Source organism: Grammomys surdaster, unplaced genomic scaffold (genome assembly GCF_004785775.1).
Source record: "Grammomys surdaster isolate TR1022 unplaced genomic scaffold, NIH_TR_1.0 256, whole genome shotgun sequence".
Classification (NCBI taxonomy): domain Eukaryota; kingdom Metazoa; phylum Chordata; class Mammalia; order Rodentia; family Muridae; genus Grammomys; species Grammomys surdaster.
Genome location: NW_021604697.1, coordinates 758,576 through 773,065, shown reverse-complemented (window position 1 = coordinate 773,065; position 14,490 = coordinate 758,576). Strand labels below are relative to the sequence as shown.

The 14,490-nt window shown below is 38.6% G+C and overlaps 2 protein-coding genes across 2 annotated transcripts; one reads left to right on the top strand and one right to left on the bottom strand.

Moving 5' to 3' along the window:
• The first annotated feature begins 6,298 nt into the window (after positions 1-6,298).
• LOC114627693 (olfactory receptor 56A3) lies at positions 6,299-7,246 on the top strand. Its single transcript, XM_028775583.1, has one exon. The coding sequence runs from the start codon at positions 6,299-6,301 to the stop codon at positions 7,244-7,246; it is 948 nt and encodes a 315-aa protein (XP_028631416.1).
• Positions 7,247-12,375: 5,129 nt separating this feature from the next.
• Positions 12,376-14,490, bottom strand: LOC114627702 (olfactory receptor 56A4-like). Its single transcript, XM_028775592.1, has 2 exons — positions 14,242-14,490; positions 12,376-13,065 (listed from the first exon to the last, which is right to left on the bottom strand). Exons 1-2 carry the CDS (start codon positions 14,488-14,490, stop codon positions 12,376-12,378), a joined length of 939 nt encoding a protein of 312 aa, XP_028631425.1.

The window sequence follows — 14,490 nt, the reverse complement described above, 5'->3', positions numbered from 1 at the left end:
TGTCTCTCTGTGTCTCTCTGTGTCTCTCTGTGTCTCTCTGTGTCTCTCTGTGTCTCTCTGTGTCTCTCCCTCTCCCTCTCCCTCTCCCTCTCCCTCTTCTCCTTCTTCTCCTTCTTTTTCTCCTTCTCCACCTCCTCCTTCTCCTTCTCCTTCTCCTTCTCCTTCTCCTTCTTCTTCTTCTTCTTTCCTAGTGGAACGAGGAATGTAAAAGCTAAATAGTATATGCATCATGTAGAATCCAGGTAGTTTTCAGCTATGAATACAGAAATTCAGAGATCTAGGGGAAGAATGTAATTTTAAGTGGATTACTGAGTAGGAAATAATTTAGTTAGGTGTAGCATCATAAGTAGGGACAAAAGCTGTGATTGGGAATTGAGGGAAAGATACTTCAGCAAATTTTAGCAAAAGTTAAAACTGCCACGAGTGATAGCTGCAAAACTAGAAAATTATGCCCAAAAGAAGCCATGAGCTGCCTCCTATTCTATGCACTCAATAATGCCTGAAGTAACATCTGAACAGATTTCTTACATTCTTGTCTGAACTTCAAGAAGCCAGGGGAACAAGACAATACTGTCACTTCTTAGAACAGAGATTTTTTTTTTTGGACTTAAACTTCCTAGGATTCCTCATCATGACTCAGGCTAGAACCAGAGACATTAGAAGCCAGTGTCAGCCTTAATGTTGTCACTGGCAAGCTTTAGTTGCAAACAAAGACTAAGAGATACACCAGATGTATTCTGAGGTGCTTAACTTCTTAGGCTGCATAGGCAAGTCCATATTTGTTGAGTAGAAATTCTAGTAAGTCACTGTGAAGAAGGTAGAGGGAAAATTGAAAGCATGAATGAAAGGGAAAGATATAAAATGATCATTTGTCATCCAGATATTTTATCTAATGATGAAAATAGTCACATTTAAGCTCTGTGAGGCACAAAGCATACTTCTTCCTTTGGCTATTTGATCACCCCCTCATAGTCACGAGACCTTCTATTTGAAGGGAGCCTCCAGATTTAAACTCAAAATTCTTCCTGTTTTCAATAAGAAAGCCCTCCATTCTTTTCAGAAATACTTCATGATTCCATGAGGTGGAGGGGGTACTTGGACACAGTGAGATCAGAGACTATACTTTGTATGGAATAAATATAAATTTTCCCAAGAAATTAGTCAAAAACTGATGAAGCAATAAATGTAAAATTTTAAAGATGAATATGGTGATAATAAGAATATTTTTCATTAGATTGAAATTGTACATGTTGTGGATAAAAGAAAAGCTAATGGGGTTTAGGTCAATTGTCACAAATTATGGACATAGCAAGATTTATACCTCAAATTTACAAGTAGATGTATTGAAATAGACAAGGAACAGGTGGAATTTATAACGCCCAAGTCACAGCTCCTCTTCTAAAGGTTATTTAAGGCCACTCTCCATTAAGCACAGTTCAGGACTGATGAAATAAAGATGAAATGAGATTGAGGTTGTGGGCATGGAGTTATGAATGGAAGATGATCTTGTGAGATTATAGCTATGAAAAGACCTTTGCAATTTTTAATCAAACTTTTAGGTTTAGCCCATGAAACCAATGTAAAACAATGAGAACTAAAACGAAAAGGGATGAAACTGAGCCTTATGAACAATTAAAAGGACAGAAGGAGTCCAAATGCTAGTTAACTGCTCTTTTTTTTTTTACGGCTTTAATTTTTTTAATTTTGAAGCTTTTTCCACATTCATGTGGCAGATATCCTTCTAACATTTTTCAGTCCAAGTTATATACATTCACAAGCTAACAAAATCTAAACTATCTATGACTATATTCTTACACATAACTACTATAGATATAGCTGTACATATATATAAATATATATGAAATATTTCTTTTTTTAAAATCAAATTGTAATTTTTATTTATTCACACAGGGGTTATAAACACAAAAAGGCAGGACATGGGGAAGGGGATGACATCAGAGCGTGGGTGTTCAGGGGGAATACAGATATCTTTCAGAACAGGTATCGGCTGGGTGAAGGTTCAGGGGACAGGTCACTATGACTCTGCCTATGACTCGCTTGTCCTTATCTAAGCTGGTATTGTCTGCCAAGGCTACCTATTTACAAGGTCTATGACTACTCAGGCTGGTAAATTTCCACAAAAGCTGCCTGTTGACATTAGCTTATAGCCATCTGTTTCAATGTTTTTCCACTGAGTCCCAAGACTTGGTGTTAGTATACATGTATGACAGGCCTATTGCTGATTTTAGGCCTATGGCTGATTTTAGGACTTCAGTATATAAGCAGGGCTGCCTGTGACATCTCCTCCCTTCTCTAAGTATAGAAGGGCTGTGGCGATTCTAATCTTGTGAAGGCGGGGATAGAGGCCTGACCTCCAGTAATTGAAGGGGACCTTGTAATGGCTCTGGTCCCCCTGTCGCTGTCCAGTGAGGCATGAGGGCCATACCCATCCTGATGTATTTTTCCTGAAGAGGGGATACTTTTGACATCAACCCCTATGCAGTCAGGCTTGTCCCTCAGGGAATCCAGAGAGATATTTTTTAACTTTTATTTATATTCCATTGCAGTGCTTAGCCTCGCAGCCTAAGCAAGACTTCAGATCGCCAGTCCAAGGGGGTTCTGGGTGGCCCCTCTCTGCTTGGTTTAGGGACTGAAGTCCCCTCTTTTAGGTTAGGTGGAGATGGGTTTTGGGAACACCCTGGATAGAGTAACAACCTCATCTTGAGTCTCATGGTCCTCCATAGCTAACTTATGATAATGTATCTGAATAGGTTTTGCTACCAAATTATTTATCTGTTGTTTCACAAAGTTAGTCTATTTAAGGCCCAGGAACCAAAAGAAATAAGCAAAAATAACCCAAGTAATGGTCCCAATATGAAAGGAAGTAGGGTTGACAACCATGGAGAGGTTGAAAACCTCTTGTACCAGCACTCATCTTTCTCTTTCTCTCTCTGTCTTTTCTCAGGACCTTCTCTGACCTTTTTCATGCTCTCGTTAACCATCCCTGTCTTGTCTATGTAAAGGCAACATTCTTCTTTAAGGGCTGTACACAGTCTTTTCTATTGTAAAAGAGTAAATCAAGTCCAATAAAGTCCTTTGCAATTTTTGGAGGTCTCTTCAGACAGTGAAACGAGGGATTTCTTCAGATTAGTGATGTCAATCTCTAGCTGTTTGATATCCTTGTCAATGGCCCTTCAAAGGTCTGAGTAGTATAAGTTCAGAGGCCAGCATCTGGATTAGAACTTCTAACAGCAGACATCATGGGTGATTCATTTTTACCTGAAATATTGCCCGGGTTAGAGCTCCTGGGAGGCCCTCTTCCTTTGGGTTTTGTGAGGTTGGGTACAGAGCTGCCACCCAGGATCTGCTCTGTGCTCGGATCCAGAGCAGAACGATAGTTAACTACTCTTAAGAATGAAGAAGGGCATCATAGATAAACCCAGATAGATAAGTAGAAAGGTAGGTTGATAGATAGATGATATAGACTAATAGATGATAGATAGATAGATAGATAAATAGATAGATAGATAGATAGATAGATAGATAGATAGATAGATAGATAGATAGATGTATTTATATATTTATATACATGTATGTGTGTATGCATGTGTATATATTTGTCACCTTGGTACCATAGGAGACAGGTGTCTTTATATTCCCACTGTCTTTGTATCTAAAGAAATTTAGACTTTTATTTCTTCCACATTTTTATGCCTACTTTTTAAACTATAGAAAAGATACCAACTCTTGCTCAGGTAAAAGATAAATTATTAAAGTGGTCAACTTATTTAACCTTTACCCGGAATATTGTGACACATGAGTAAAGCTGTTAAATTAATTTTGTTAGTAATATCTTATTACTAATATATTGTTACTATGTATTATTATTTATGTATTTATATATTATATAATATTTATATATCATTTATATATCATTAATTACATGTGTAATTATTGTTTGATTATTATATTTGTTTATAATATACTCCTTATTAGCAATGTTTTTAAAATGGAAGATTTGAATTTTTTCTCTATACACCTATATACTCTGTTAGTGAAATCTTTTGGGCAGACCTGCCTGAAGAAGCAATGGTCAGAGGGAGTGAACAGAAGAGTCCTGTGAAGGGAGGCCCATCCTCCCTCCACTGATCTGCTATCATTACTATAAGGATAATCTGGGGGAACAAGGAAGAACCAGAATTGCATTTGGGGAGTAGAAGAGGCATCACTAGACACAAAGATAACTATGAACCTCTTGAAAACAGATTTTGATCAGTGTGAAAATATCATAGAGCTCTGGCTCTCTAGTGTCACTCTGACTCTGATTGTACTGTACCCCAATCTCAGAACTATTGTTTCCTAACACATTCCAACTTTATTTTTATTGGTTATTTTATTTATTTACATTTCTAATGTGTCCCCCTTCCCAGTTCCCCCTCCACAACCTCCCTATTCCCTCCCCCTCCTCTTGCCTCTGTGAGGGTGCTGCCCCACCTGGCCACCCAATCCCCCATCACCGTCCTAGCATTTCCATAATAATTTGAGCCTTCAAAACATTGAGTGTGTTTATAAGGGTTTCTCTATCTGTAGCCCAGGCTTGCTTTGAACTGGGAAATCCTTCCTACCTCAGCCTCCCAAGTGTTGGAGATACAGATGTGTGCCACTGCACCTAGCCTTGTCATGTTTCCATTATCATAGGACTATTTACACTTTATCAAACACTACTATATCCTAGACAGATTTAGGTTCAGTGAATTGACTTGAAAGATCCTGGATTACCACAGCTTGACAAGCTACAATATTCTTCAAGATTGCTCACAATCCAGGGGCAGGGGGATGCACATTGAAATATGTGATGTCTGGGGAGGTGCTGTTACATATTATTTACATTGTTTTCCCCAAATAATCTGTGCTCTTTCTTGGAAAGCAGCTATACTCATCACTGTGCCACCAACTCACTTTGTGTGCCCATTCTTATAAAGGCTCATTCATTTGTTACCACCATAATCCCACTGAGTAAACAGTTTCACCTTACAAGTGAAGATAGCTTCATTTTCAATTTTGTGACCTTAGAGGCTAAGGAATTCTACAGGCAAATCCTAAATGAGATTTACAGCAATGTGGAGGGTAGAAATATATACCTGGATCATTCAAGGCAGAAATGAACATCAACAGGATGAAAGACTTTTACAAGTAAACTTCATCATTCCCGAACCACCACAGTCAGAACATGTGATCCTTTATCATGTTTAGCAACACACACTGCTCTCCTAGCATTGCAGTTGCTTACTCTCCTTTGGTGTTGGGAGCCGCGGCAGGTGCTGGCAAAGTCCGCCATCACTAGGTGGCGCTGTCAGCCATAATTCTTCCTAGTAAACAAATAAAGTGTGCATGTGCCATGTAAAGCCCGCCAAAGCTAAGCCCATCCCACGGCGTTTGGCGCGCTACGAGTTTGCGGCCAATCAGAGATGATTACGCCGCTCTAGGGTATATAAGGGCTTTTCCCAGGGCTGGGAGTGGTCTTCTACCACCATTTTGGTTTATGGGAATAAACGTGTTTCTACGGAAGGATTCTGGTGTGTATGTGTGTGTGCGTGTGTGTATGTTTTTGCTGGCGAGACCACTATGTGCGCGCCCCTTACACTTTGGTCCAGAGATTAGGACTCCTAAAAGCTTGATGAGTTAAGAAATAGAGTGAAGACCAACTATTTTCTAAGGTACATCCTTACCAAATAAAAATGATTTTTTGAGACACTCACTCTTTTCATTGTAGAGTAGATAAAAAATATATAATTAAAGCAAAGTAAATACAGTCAAAGGCTGGAATGCTATGTGAACTAGAGACACTAATCTGAGTCCTTTTCATGCCAAGCTCTGTACATTATTTTGTTACACTGTGGTAGTGATGTTGGATAATAGTTTATGTGAGTATTACAAAAAATAGGAAGAAAAATATATTACATTTTCACCTGCACATGAAAATAATTTCCTAAGTACTTTTCTCAGTTTTAGTTTCTGCAAAGATAATACTAACTCTTTCAAAGATAAAATCAAATGTATAGATAAATCTTGCTACTTCAGTACTTGCTTCCTCGACACTGGTTAAAGTGGTAGTATCGCCCCAGGAACAAGATACCAGAGATAAGCAGATACAGTCGGTTGACTTGGGTAACCTGCTACAATTGTATATAACTAAAGCCACTTGCTCTACCCTCATATACCCAGAGTCAGAGCCTAATTATCTAAATCCTAATTTTACAGCTTACTAAAAGAAAGTTGTAGGACTATATGATAAAATATGACAGAACACAGGAACAACAGCATCTCTACTGGAGTTTCAGACTTCCTCCTAAATTGTTTTGTCAGGTCTCCCAGCTGGCAGCTCTGGCTTTCCCTGCCACTCAGCCTTCTCTTTCTCCTAGCCATGGGGGCTAATGCTATTCTTCTGATTACCATCCGGATGGAGGCCTCTCTGCATGAACCCATGTACTACCTCCTCAGCCTCCTCTCCATGCTGGACATCGTACTTTGCCTCACTGTCATCCCCAAGGTACTGGCCATCTTCTGGTTTGATCTCAGGCCCATTGGCTTTTCTGCCTGTTTCCTCCAGATGTATATCATGAACAGCTTTCTTGCTATGGAATCTTGTACATTTATGGTCATGGCCTTTGATCGCTATATAGCCATCTGTCACCCACTGAGATATCCATCTATCATCACTGACCAATTTGTAGTCAAGGCAGCCACATTCATTCTGGTCAGGAATGTCCTTATTCCTTTGCCCATCCCCATTCTCTCAGCACAACTCCATTACTGTGGGAGAAATGTCATTGAGAACTGCATCTGTGCCAACATGTCTGTCTCTAGACTCTCTTGTAATGATGTCACTGTCAATCGTCTTTATCAGTTTGCTGTAGGCTGGACTTTGCTGGGATCGGACCTAATCCTCATCTTCCTCTCCTATACCCTCATACTAAGAGCTGTGCTGAGACTAAAGGCAGAGGGCGCTGTAGCCAAAGCTCTGAGCACATGTGGCTCTCACTTCATCCTTATCTTGTTCTTTAGCACCATCCTTTTAGTCTTTATCCTCACACATGTAGCTAAGAGGAAGGTCTCTTCTGATGTGCCAATCTTGCTCAATGTCCTCCACCATGTCATCCCTGCTGCCCTTAATCCCATTGTTTATGGGGTGAGAACCCAGGAGATCAAGCAAGGAATCAAGAGATTATTAAAGAAGGGGTGGTAAACAAGACAACTGCATCTCTACATTCCTAATGCATGGTGATTTATTATATTGATAGAAAAATGGTTGGAACACTAACTCAGAAGATTCTCATGAATAAAGTAAGTACTAACTGTAAAAAAATATTCCTGGCTTTACCTTCCTCTAAAATACTCAATACCCCCAACAAACGCACACACAAATTCCCTATCTCATCCAAGTGTAGTGGCACCTGCCTTTAATCCCAGCATTTAGGAGGCACAGGCAGGTGGATCTCTGAGTTCAAAGCAAGCATGATCTACAAAGAGGTTTCCAGGACAGCCAGAACTACACAGTGAAACCCTATCTTGAAAATAAAAGTCAAACAAAGCATCCCATATTTCTGTGACTTTTAATTTTTTCCAAAAAATAAATATTCTATTTTGTCTGAAGTAGGAAAATCCAAAAAGAGTAAACACTATACTAGAAAAATAACCCCCAGCTGCTCCTACATTGATAATCTCTGCACATTTATATTTATTGTGACTGTAGACATTAGTGGCCTCAACTGAAGCTCATTTTCATCAATAAAATTAATCTAATTATACAACGAGGTTATGAACAAAGCACAGCATATTAATGACCAGCTCTGAATTATGGAAAGTGGCTACAGCCAGAAGCAAGTCTTCTTTGTGTACATCCACCCAGGCCAGCATCTTCCTACCATCTCCCTTGTGTTTTCAAGCAAAGCTTCTTTGTCATTACCCAAAGCTTTCAAGCCAGAGTTCTTTGAAGCACTGACATGTAACCTGGTGCGTTTTATTGAATTTAGGAGGAGGAGCCATCACTTCAAGCTTCTTCCTTCATGACTTAACATTACTGCTGCACTGGAAACTTCCTTTCTTGGATTTACACATGCCCTGTGACCTGTGTATAGGGTTCTGTTTATGTGTGTTGATGTATCATAAGATACTCTATAATACAACATAAGTACACTACAGTCCATTTCTAGTTGGGCAAAAAATATTTCAATCAGCTTATTTTTTTATTCAAAAGTCTTATTAGAGATTAGAAATACAAAGATGTATGGAAATTTGCAATTACTGAGAAAGCTACATGATATTTAGGCAAAATACAAACCAATCCAATCTCAGGAATATTGGAAGATTGTTAATCTGGATCCAAGGAATCTTGAGAGGTTACTTTTCTTTCCTTCTAGAAACAACTAGAAAAAAAATGAGTTACTTGTAAATGCAAGCAATAACTTGAAAAAAGAAAAAAAATAAACACCTAAGCTGTTTGAGCTCCAAGCTCTCCATTCTAGTCTTTGCACAACTGCAAAGAACATGTGCAGCTTAGAACAAATGAGGAGTATCATTCAGCTTCAAGGTCTTTATCTGATGCAGGAGAAGTTGGTTCAAAATGCACGTGTAATCCTGAGAGTCTACAAAATGGTTGACCCTCCTGAAACCGGCATCATTCACACTGAAGAGCCTCCTCCATATTCCTTGTTTACCATAAACATAGACAGCTCCCACGTTGTTTCCTCAACCACAGTTGAAAGAGGAAATGGAAGCATTTCCAAATACTTACAGATCAAAACCCAAGCAAGCCTAAAGATTGTATATCTACATCTGTAAGTGTTGCTTTTATTTCCTTGGATGAAGGAAAAAGGTGAGAGCCACACTCAAGCTGTGAAACTACATGGCTTGGACTGAGCCTAGAACATTTCTTTCTCTGCTCTAACTATCCCTAGGCCTAGACACAGAAGCTTCTAGTCTCCATAAAATCAATTCTTCCAAACTGAATGATTTAATCCAGCTTCTCTCAGTTTCTGCCTGAACTGTTCTGCTTGGCCTCATACTAACTTTGGCAATATGTTCTTATCTTCTGGCTCCTTCTTGTTCTCTGGCTCATTCTGTCTTTACCTGTATCTAACTTGTTCTCTTTGCAACCTGTCTCTATAAAAATATAGCAGTAAAACTATAATCTATCTCTCTCTCTCTCTCTCTCTCTCTCTCTCTCTCTCTCTCTCTCTCCCTCAGTAGCTTCTCTTTCCTGTGCTGTTCTTGTATGAGTTGAGTGTATCTCATCTCTGATTCATTCTCTCAAATCTTTCTCTGATTTATCACTTTGTCTGTCCCTCAATTAGATGTCACTTTCAAACTTTCAAATGGCTGTTTCCTTCTACAAACTAGCCATACCTTCATTGCTTTGGATTAAAGATGTGTTCTAAGGGCATGTCTGTATTCCTGCCAGGTCATACTGTAATCCAAAGTGTGCCTGTGTTCCAGCCAGACCACATAGGCCTACAAGGGCTTGGCTATGATCACGTGCCTGAGCAGCCATGTTGCTGGATTAAAACTCCTCTTCAGACATCATTTATGGACCCACTTACATCCAACTACTGAAAAAGACTTTATGCTTCTGCTTGATGGAAAAATTGAATAGATATTAGTGAACTATTTCAGTTTCTGTTTCCTAAAAGCTTTGGTATTGTCCTTTTCATGGTGACCATTCTGACTAGAGTAAGAAAGAAGCTAAAAAAAAAATCTAGTTTTGCTTTAAGGTGAAATGATGTTACTTTTATTTTGAGAACTTTTGTTATTATTGAGTTATAATATGTTCAATTAAGATATTATAACATTAATATTTGTAAGAGTGAGATTTTTATCAGCTATATTAACCAATGTAATAATAAATAGTATATTATGTTAACATGATTTTGACCCAATTTTAGGCTCAATTATGACTTATGTTTAAAGAGACACAAGTGCACTTATGTTTCCAAGCAGATGCTAACTGTACTACCCCAGTGATCCTAAAGACCACAGAAAGCTTTAATATTGATTTGTTTTAATATTATACAGGATGTAAACAAAATTGATCAAACACATATGGCTATACCTTATACAGGCAATCAATTAATGAGATATTTCATATCAGAAGTGACTCAGAGTTAGGGAATCATACATCATAAAAAGCACATTGACAACAAATACTGTCATTGATCTGGTGAAAGGGAAGCGTCATGTCATCCATTGTTGGTGGAAAGATAAACTAGTGCAATTATTTTGGAAATCAATCTGAAGATTTCACAAAAAATATCCTAGAAAGAGAACTGCCATATGCAACTATACTCAAAGTAACCAATAGCCTACAACATACTCACACATTCATTTTCATTACTGCTCTAGTTAGTCTAGGGTGACCCTGAGGACAACAGGAGAAAGTTCAATAGTTGTTTGTTTTGTTACCATATAGGATGTGAACAAAATTGACCAAATATATATGGCTATACCTTATATAGACAATCATTTAATGAGGTATTTCATACCAGGAAAAGTGACCCAGACTTGGTGAATTTTTCTGATTGTAGATTTACATGCATTTTCATTTCGGGGTTAGAAAGCAGGAGTATACAATTTGGGGATTAAAATGGGATTCTCCTCTATATTTTATTTAGAAATAGCTGAGAGGAGTTAACAGACAACAGTCCAGATTACCTTACATGGATAGTTGGTTTTCAAAACGTCAGGAGTCCACAGAATTGACGTTACAAATATTTCTGTATCAATGTTCATTTTGATGAGAGACCTGTCTGCTCCTGACAGCTTCCTGTCTTGGATTCTAAGAAGAAATTGAGCATCTTTGGAGTTACTCCAGTTGTGGTGAGACAGCCACTAGCCAAGAATTGCCTTTTTTCATCTACAGACAAATTACTGTCCAGAAAAGGACACACTGGTGGAATAGTTGACTGATTATATCTGCCAAGACAGAGTAATCAACCCTTAATAATTTTGCACCATTAGGTCTGTCAGATGATCCTGGGCCAGAAGGCTGAAGATCAGATGCTCCAACGTTTTGTAGTATAGGGACTGTCCAGGTATTCAGCGGTCTCTATAAATTGGCTAAGTTTTAGAAGCTATGCTTGTGCTTCCCATAATTTCAGTTAATTCAATCATTCTGGATTTCTGACGGGGTTGAAGACTTATAGTGTCATAGCCAATCCCAGCTATTTACTTTGAGAGAAAGGATTTGAGAGGATGGTTTTAAGCTGACATTCATTCTAAAGCCAAGAAAAAAGCCAGGTTCAGAACTAAGCCTTTTAGTTAGGAGAGATGACAGAGGTTCTGGTTAGTCAACTAAATGATGGACTGGATACTATCTTGTACCTTACTGATACAAATTGGTATAGTTATGCTCTAATTGTATTTTGAGAGAAAAGTTTTATTTTAACAGGAAGGGTGATATGTAGGAGGAGCTAAGGTTAGAGGAGTAAGGAGAGGAAGAAGAGGAGTAAGGAGAGGAGGAGGAGGAGAGGAGGAGCTAGGAGATGAGAGAGAGGAGGGGGGAACATGGAGGTGCGTGTCTCCGCCAGTCAAAGATAGTTGGTATATCTAGATTGGGTATTGGGTTACACTTCTGATTGTATGGGCATCTTCTTATTGAGCATTACCAAACTTATAAACCCTTTGATTAACATTTTTAAAAAGTTACTAATAAAACAATTAAAAAGAGAAAAAATGGGATTCTCCGTAAATGAAATTGGCATTATTCAAATCAGTAGTCTAGTGAGATGATTATACACAGAATGAGTCCTCGGCATTTCTGAGACAAATACTTGTCTACTAAGGATTATATTATTAGACTCAGGAGGAACTATCTACTCACTTTATTGATTCTCTACAAATCTTGTGACTCAAAACTTCAATTTTCACTTACTCCCTTGATCCAGACTGTTTATCAATCACTTTTAACCTAGTGTACTGAAAGAAGCTTTCCTGGTTTCCCCTATCCTATTCATATGCCCCATGTCCTTTTCAAAGTGTCCCTTCATCCTATAAATTATGATGCCTAATTAGAACATAAAGATTGAAAAACACACAGAAGGTGATAAATTCATGTTTAATGGCTGAGTTATTGACAAATCATGGTCAAAGAGTCAAAATGAAGAACACCGTGTATCCCTAAAGGTTGATTTAGCATATATTCATAGAGGAAAGTGCAAGAAAACATTGTAATAGTAATTCTGAAGTTGTAAGTTCAAGATGAAAGTAACGACATACACATATTTTGTCTATTGTAGCATCCATATCAAACCAAAAATAAAATATGGCCAGATTTTCACAATTCTTTCTACAAAGTCCTTCTTCAGCTCATGTATCTCACAACTAGTGTTTGAATAGTTTGATAATCCCCTGCTTGATTTCCTGGGTTCGTACTCCATACACAATGAGATTGAGGGCAGGTGGGATGAGATGATGCAGCACATTGAGAAGAATTGGTACCTCTGATGGTATCTTTTTTCCTGCCTTGTTTGTGAAGATAAAGACTAGCAACAGTGTATAGAAGAAAAGTATAAGGATGAGATGCGAACCACAAGTACTCAAGGCCTTGGTGACTGTGCCTCCAGACTGCTGACACATAACAACCCTCAAGATGAAGCAGTAAGATAGCAAGATGAGCACCAGATCAGAACCTAGTAGACACCAAACACTCACAAATTGATAGAGCTTATTTAGATGAATGTCTCCACAGGAAAGCTTTGCTACAGAAATATTGGCACAGATGCAGTTCTCCACCACGTTGCTGGCACAGTAATTGAGTCTAGCAGCCAGAACTGGAGTGGGCAGTGTCGCTAGAAGATTTCGGGCAACAATAAAAATGGCTGCATTAATGACAAACTGTTCTGTGATGATGGATGGGTAGCGCAGGGGATGGCAGATAGCCACATAGCGATCATAAGCCATGACCAGAAAGGTAGAGGATTCCATAGGAAGGAAGGTGTTCATGATGAACATCTGCAGGAAGCAGCCCACAAAGCTGATGGGTTTCATGTTGAACCAGAAGATAAGCAGGACCTGCCAGAATTATCATACTAAAAAACTCTGTGCATTCATTATCATCATAGAATATCTAGCCTTAGGAAATTCTTAAGGTATATTAGTAAAACCATCCAAATCTTGAATTCACTGGGATAGCATCCCAGTTTGAAATACTTTCTATATCCATGTTAATCTACAGCAGTGGTTCTCAACCCTCCTAATCCTGCTATCCTTTAATACAGTTCCACATGTTGTGGTGACCCCCAATCATAGAATTATTTTCATTGCTACTTCATAACTGTAATTTTTACTGTTATGAATTGTAATGTAAATATCTAACAAACAGGATATTTGATATGCAACCCTTGAGAAAGGGTTGTTCAACCCCTTAGAGAGGCCATGATCCACTGGTTGAGAACCACTGATCTACAGACTTTAGTTTATACCTTTTCTCTAAGTCTAGGAATCAAACTTTTATTGTGAAAGCATTTATTCATATCTTATCTTCAGTTGAGTTCCTTGGTTCTTAACCAATCCCAGTGGATTCATCTGCCATCTAAGGATGCATGTGTCACAGGAGGATCAAAGATAGTAAGTCCAATGCTTACATTGGAACATCTCTAGTCCCTTTGTACTTTGAGATATCTTCCCCAAAATGTTTTCTTTCTAAGAATATGACATAAAAATCCAATTACATTTCAGTGACTAAATCCTAGATCACTTAGACAGAGAAGTAGGAAATTGCAGTCAAGGAGAGTATCTCTTGAACTGAGGAGAAATTTGGATTTTAATATATCACTAACAGACAATAGGAGAAGAGTTATCAGTTGGGAGGTCATTAAAACTTCAAAATGTAAGCATTGAGAGTAAAAGGAGAGCTGCATGAAGATCAAGTTTTATATCTAATGGAAGGAGGCACTGTGGGAGGACTAGGAGGGAGGGCTAATATTGAGATGTAAAATAAATAAAGATAGATAGATGATAGATAGATAGATGATAGATAGATAGATAGATAGATAGATAGATAGATAGATAGATAGATAGATGGAAAAAGAATAAAAAAGAACACAGCTTGGAGCTGAGAGAAGGATCTGGTATAATGGTTGAGTGACACATTGAGAATTTTTTTTCTTCAGGAATAAGAAAATTCACACAAAGAACAAAGAACTAACTAGCTGAAGATGAAAAGTGAGTGGCCTGGGAGGGTCTGACCTTGGGGATGACTGTGAGACAGAGGATGACATCAAGCACAGAGAGGATGGCAAGCAGATAGTACATGGGCTCATGCAGAGATGCCTCCTGATGGATGGTGAATAACAGCACAAAGTTGGCTGCAAGGGCCAAAACCAGGAGGGGAGCCAAGATGATGGATAGCCAGTGCTGTGTGTCCTGCATTCCTGGAAAGCAGATCATCAGAAACTCTGTCACCTGAATCCCTGTGTTGTTGGGAGATGATACCAT

Coding starts and splice junctions, on each gene's coding strand:
- LOC114627693 (XM_028775583.1), top strand. CDS start 6,299: ATGACAGAACACAGGAACAACAGCATCTCTACTGGAGTTTCAGACTTC.
- LOC114627702 (XM_028775592.1), bottom strand. CDS start 14,490: ATGGTATCATCTCCCAACAACACAGGGATTCAGGTGACAGAGTTTCTG. Junction 13,066..14,241: donor GTCTCACAGTCATCCCCAAG/GTCAGACCCTCC, acceptor TAATTCTGGCAG/GTCCTGCTTATCTTCTGGTT.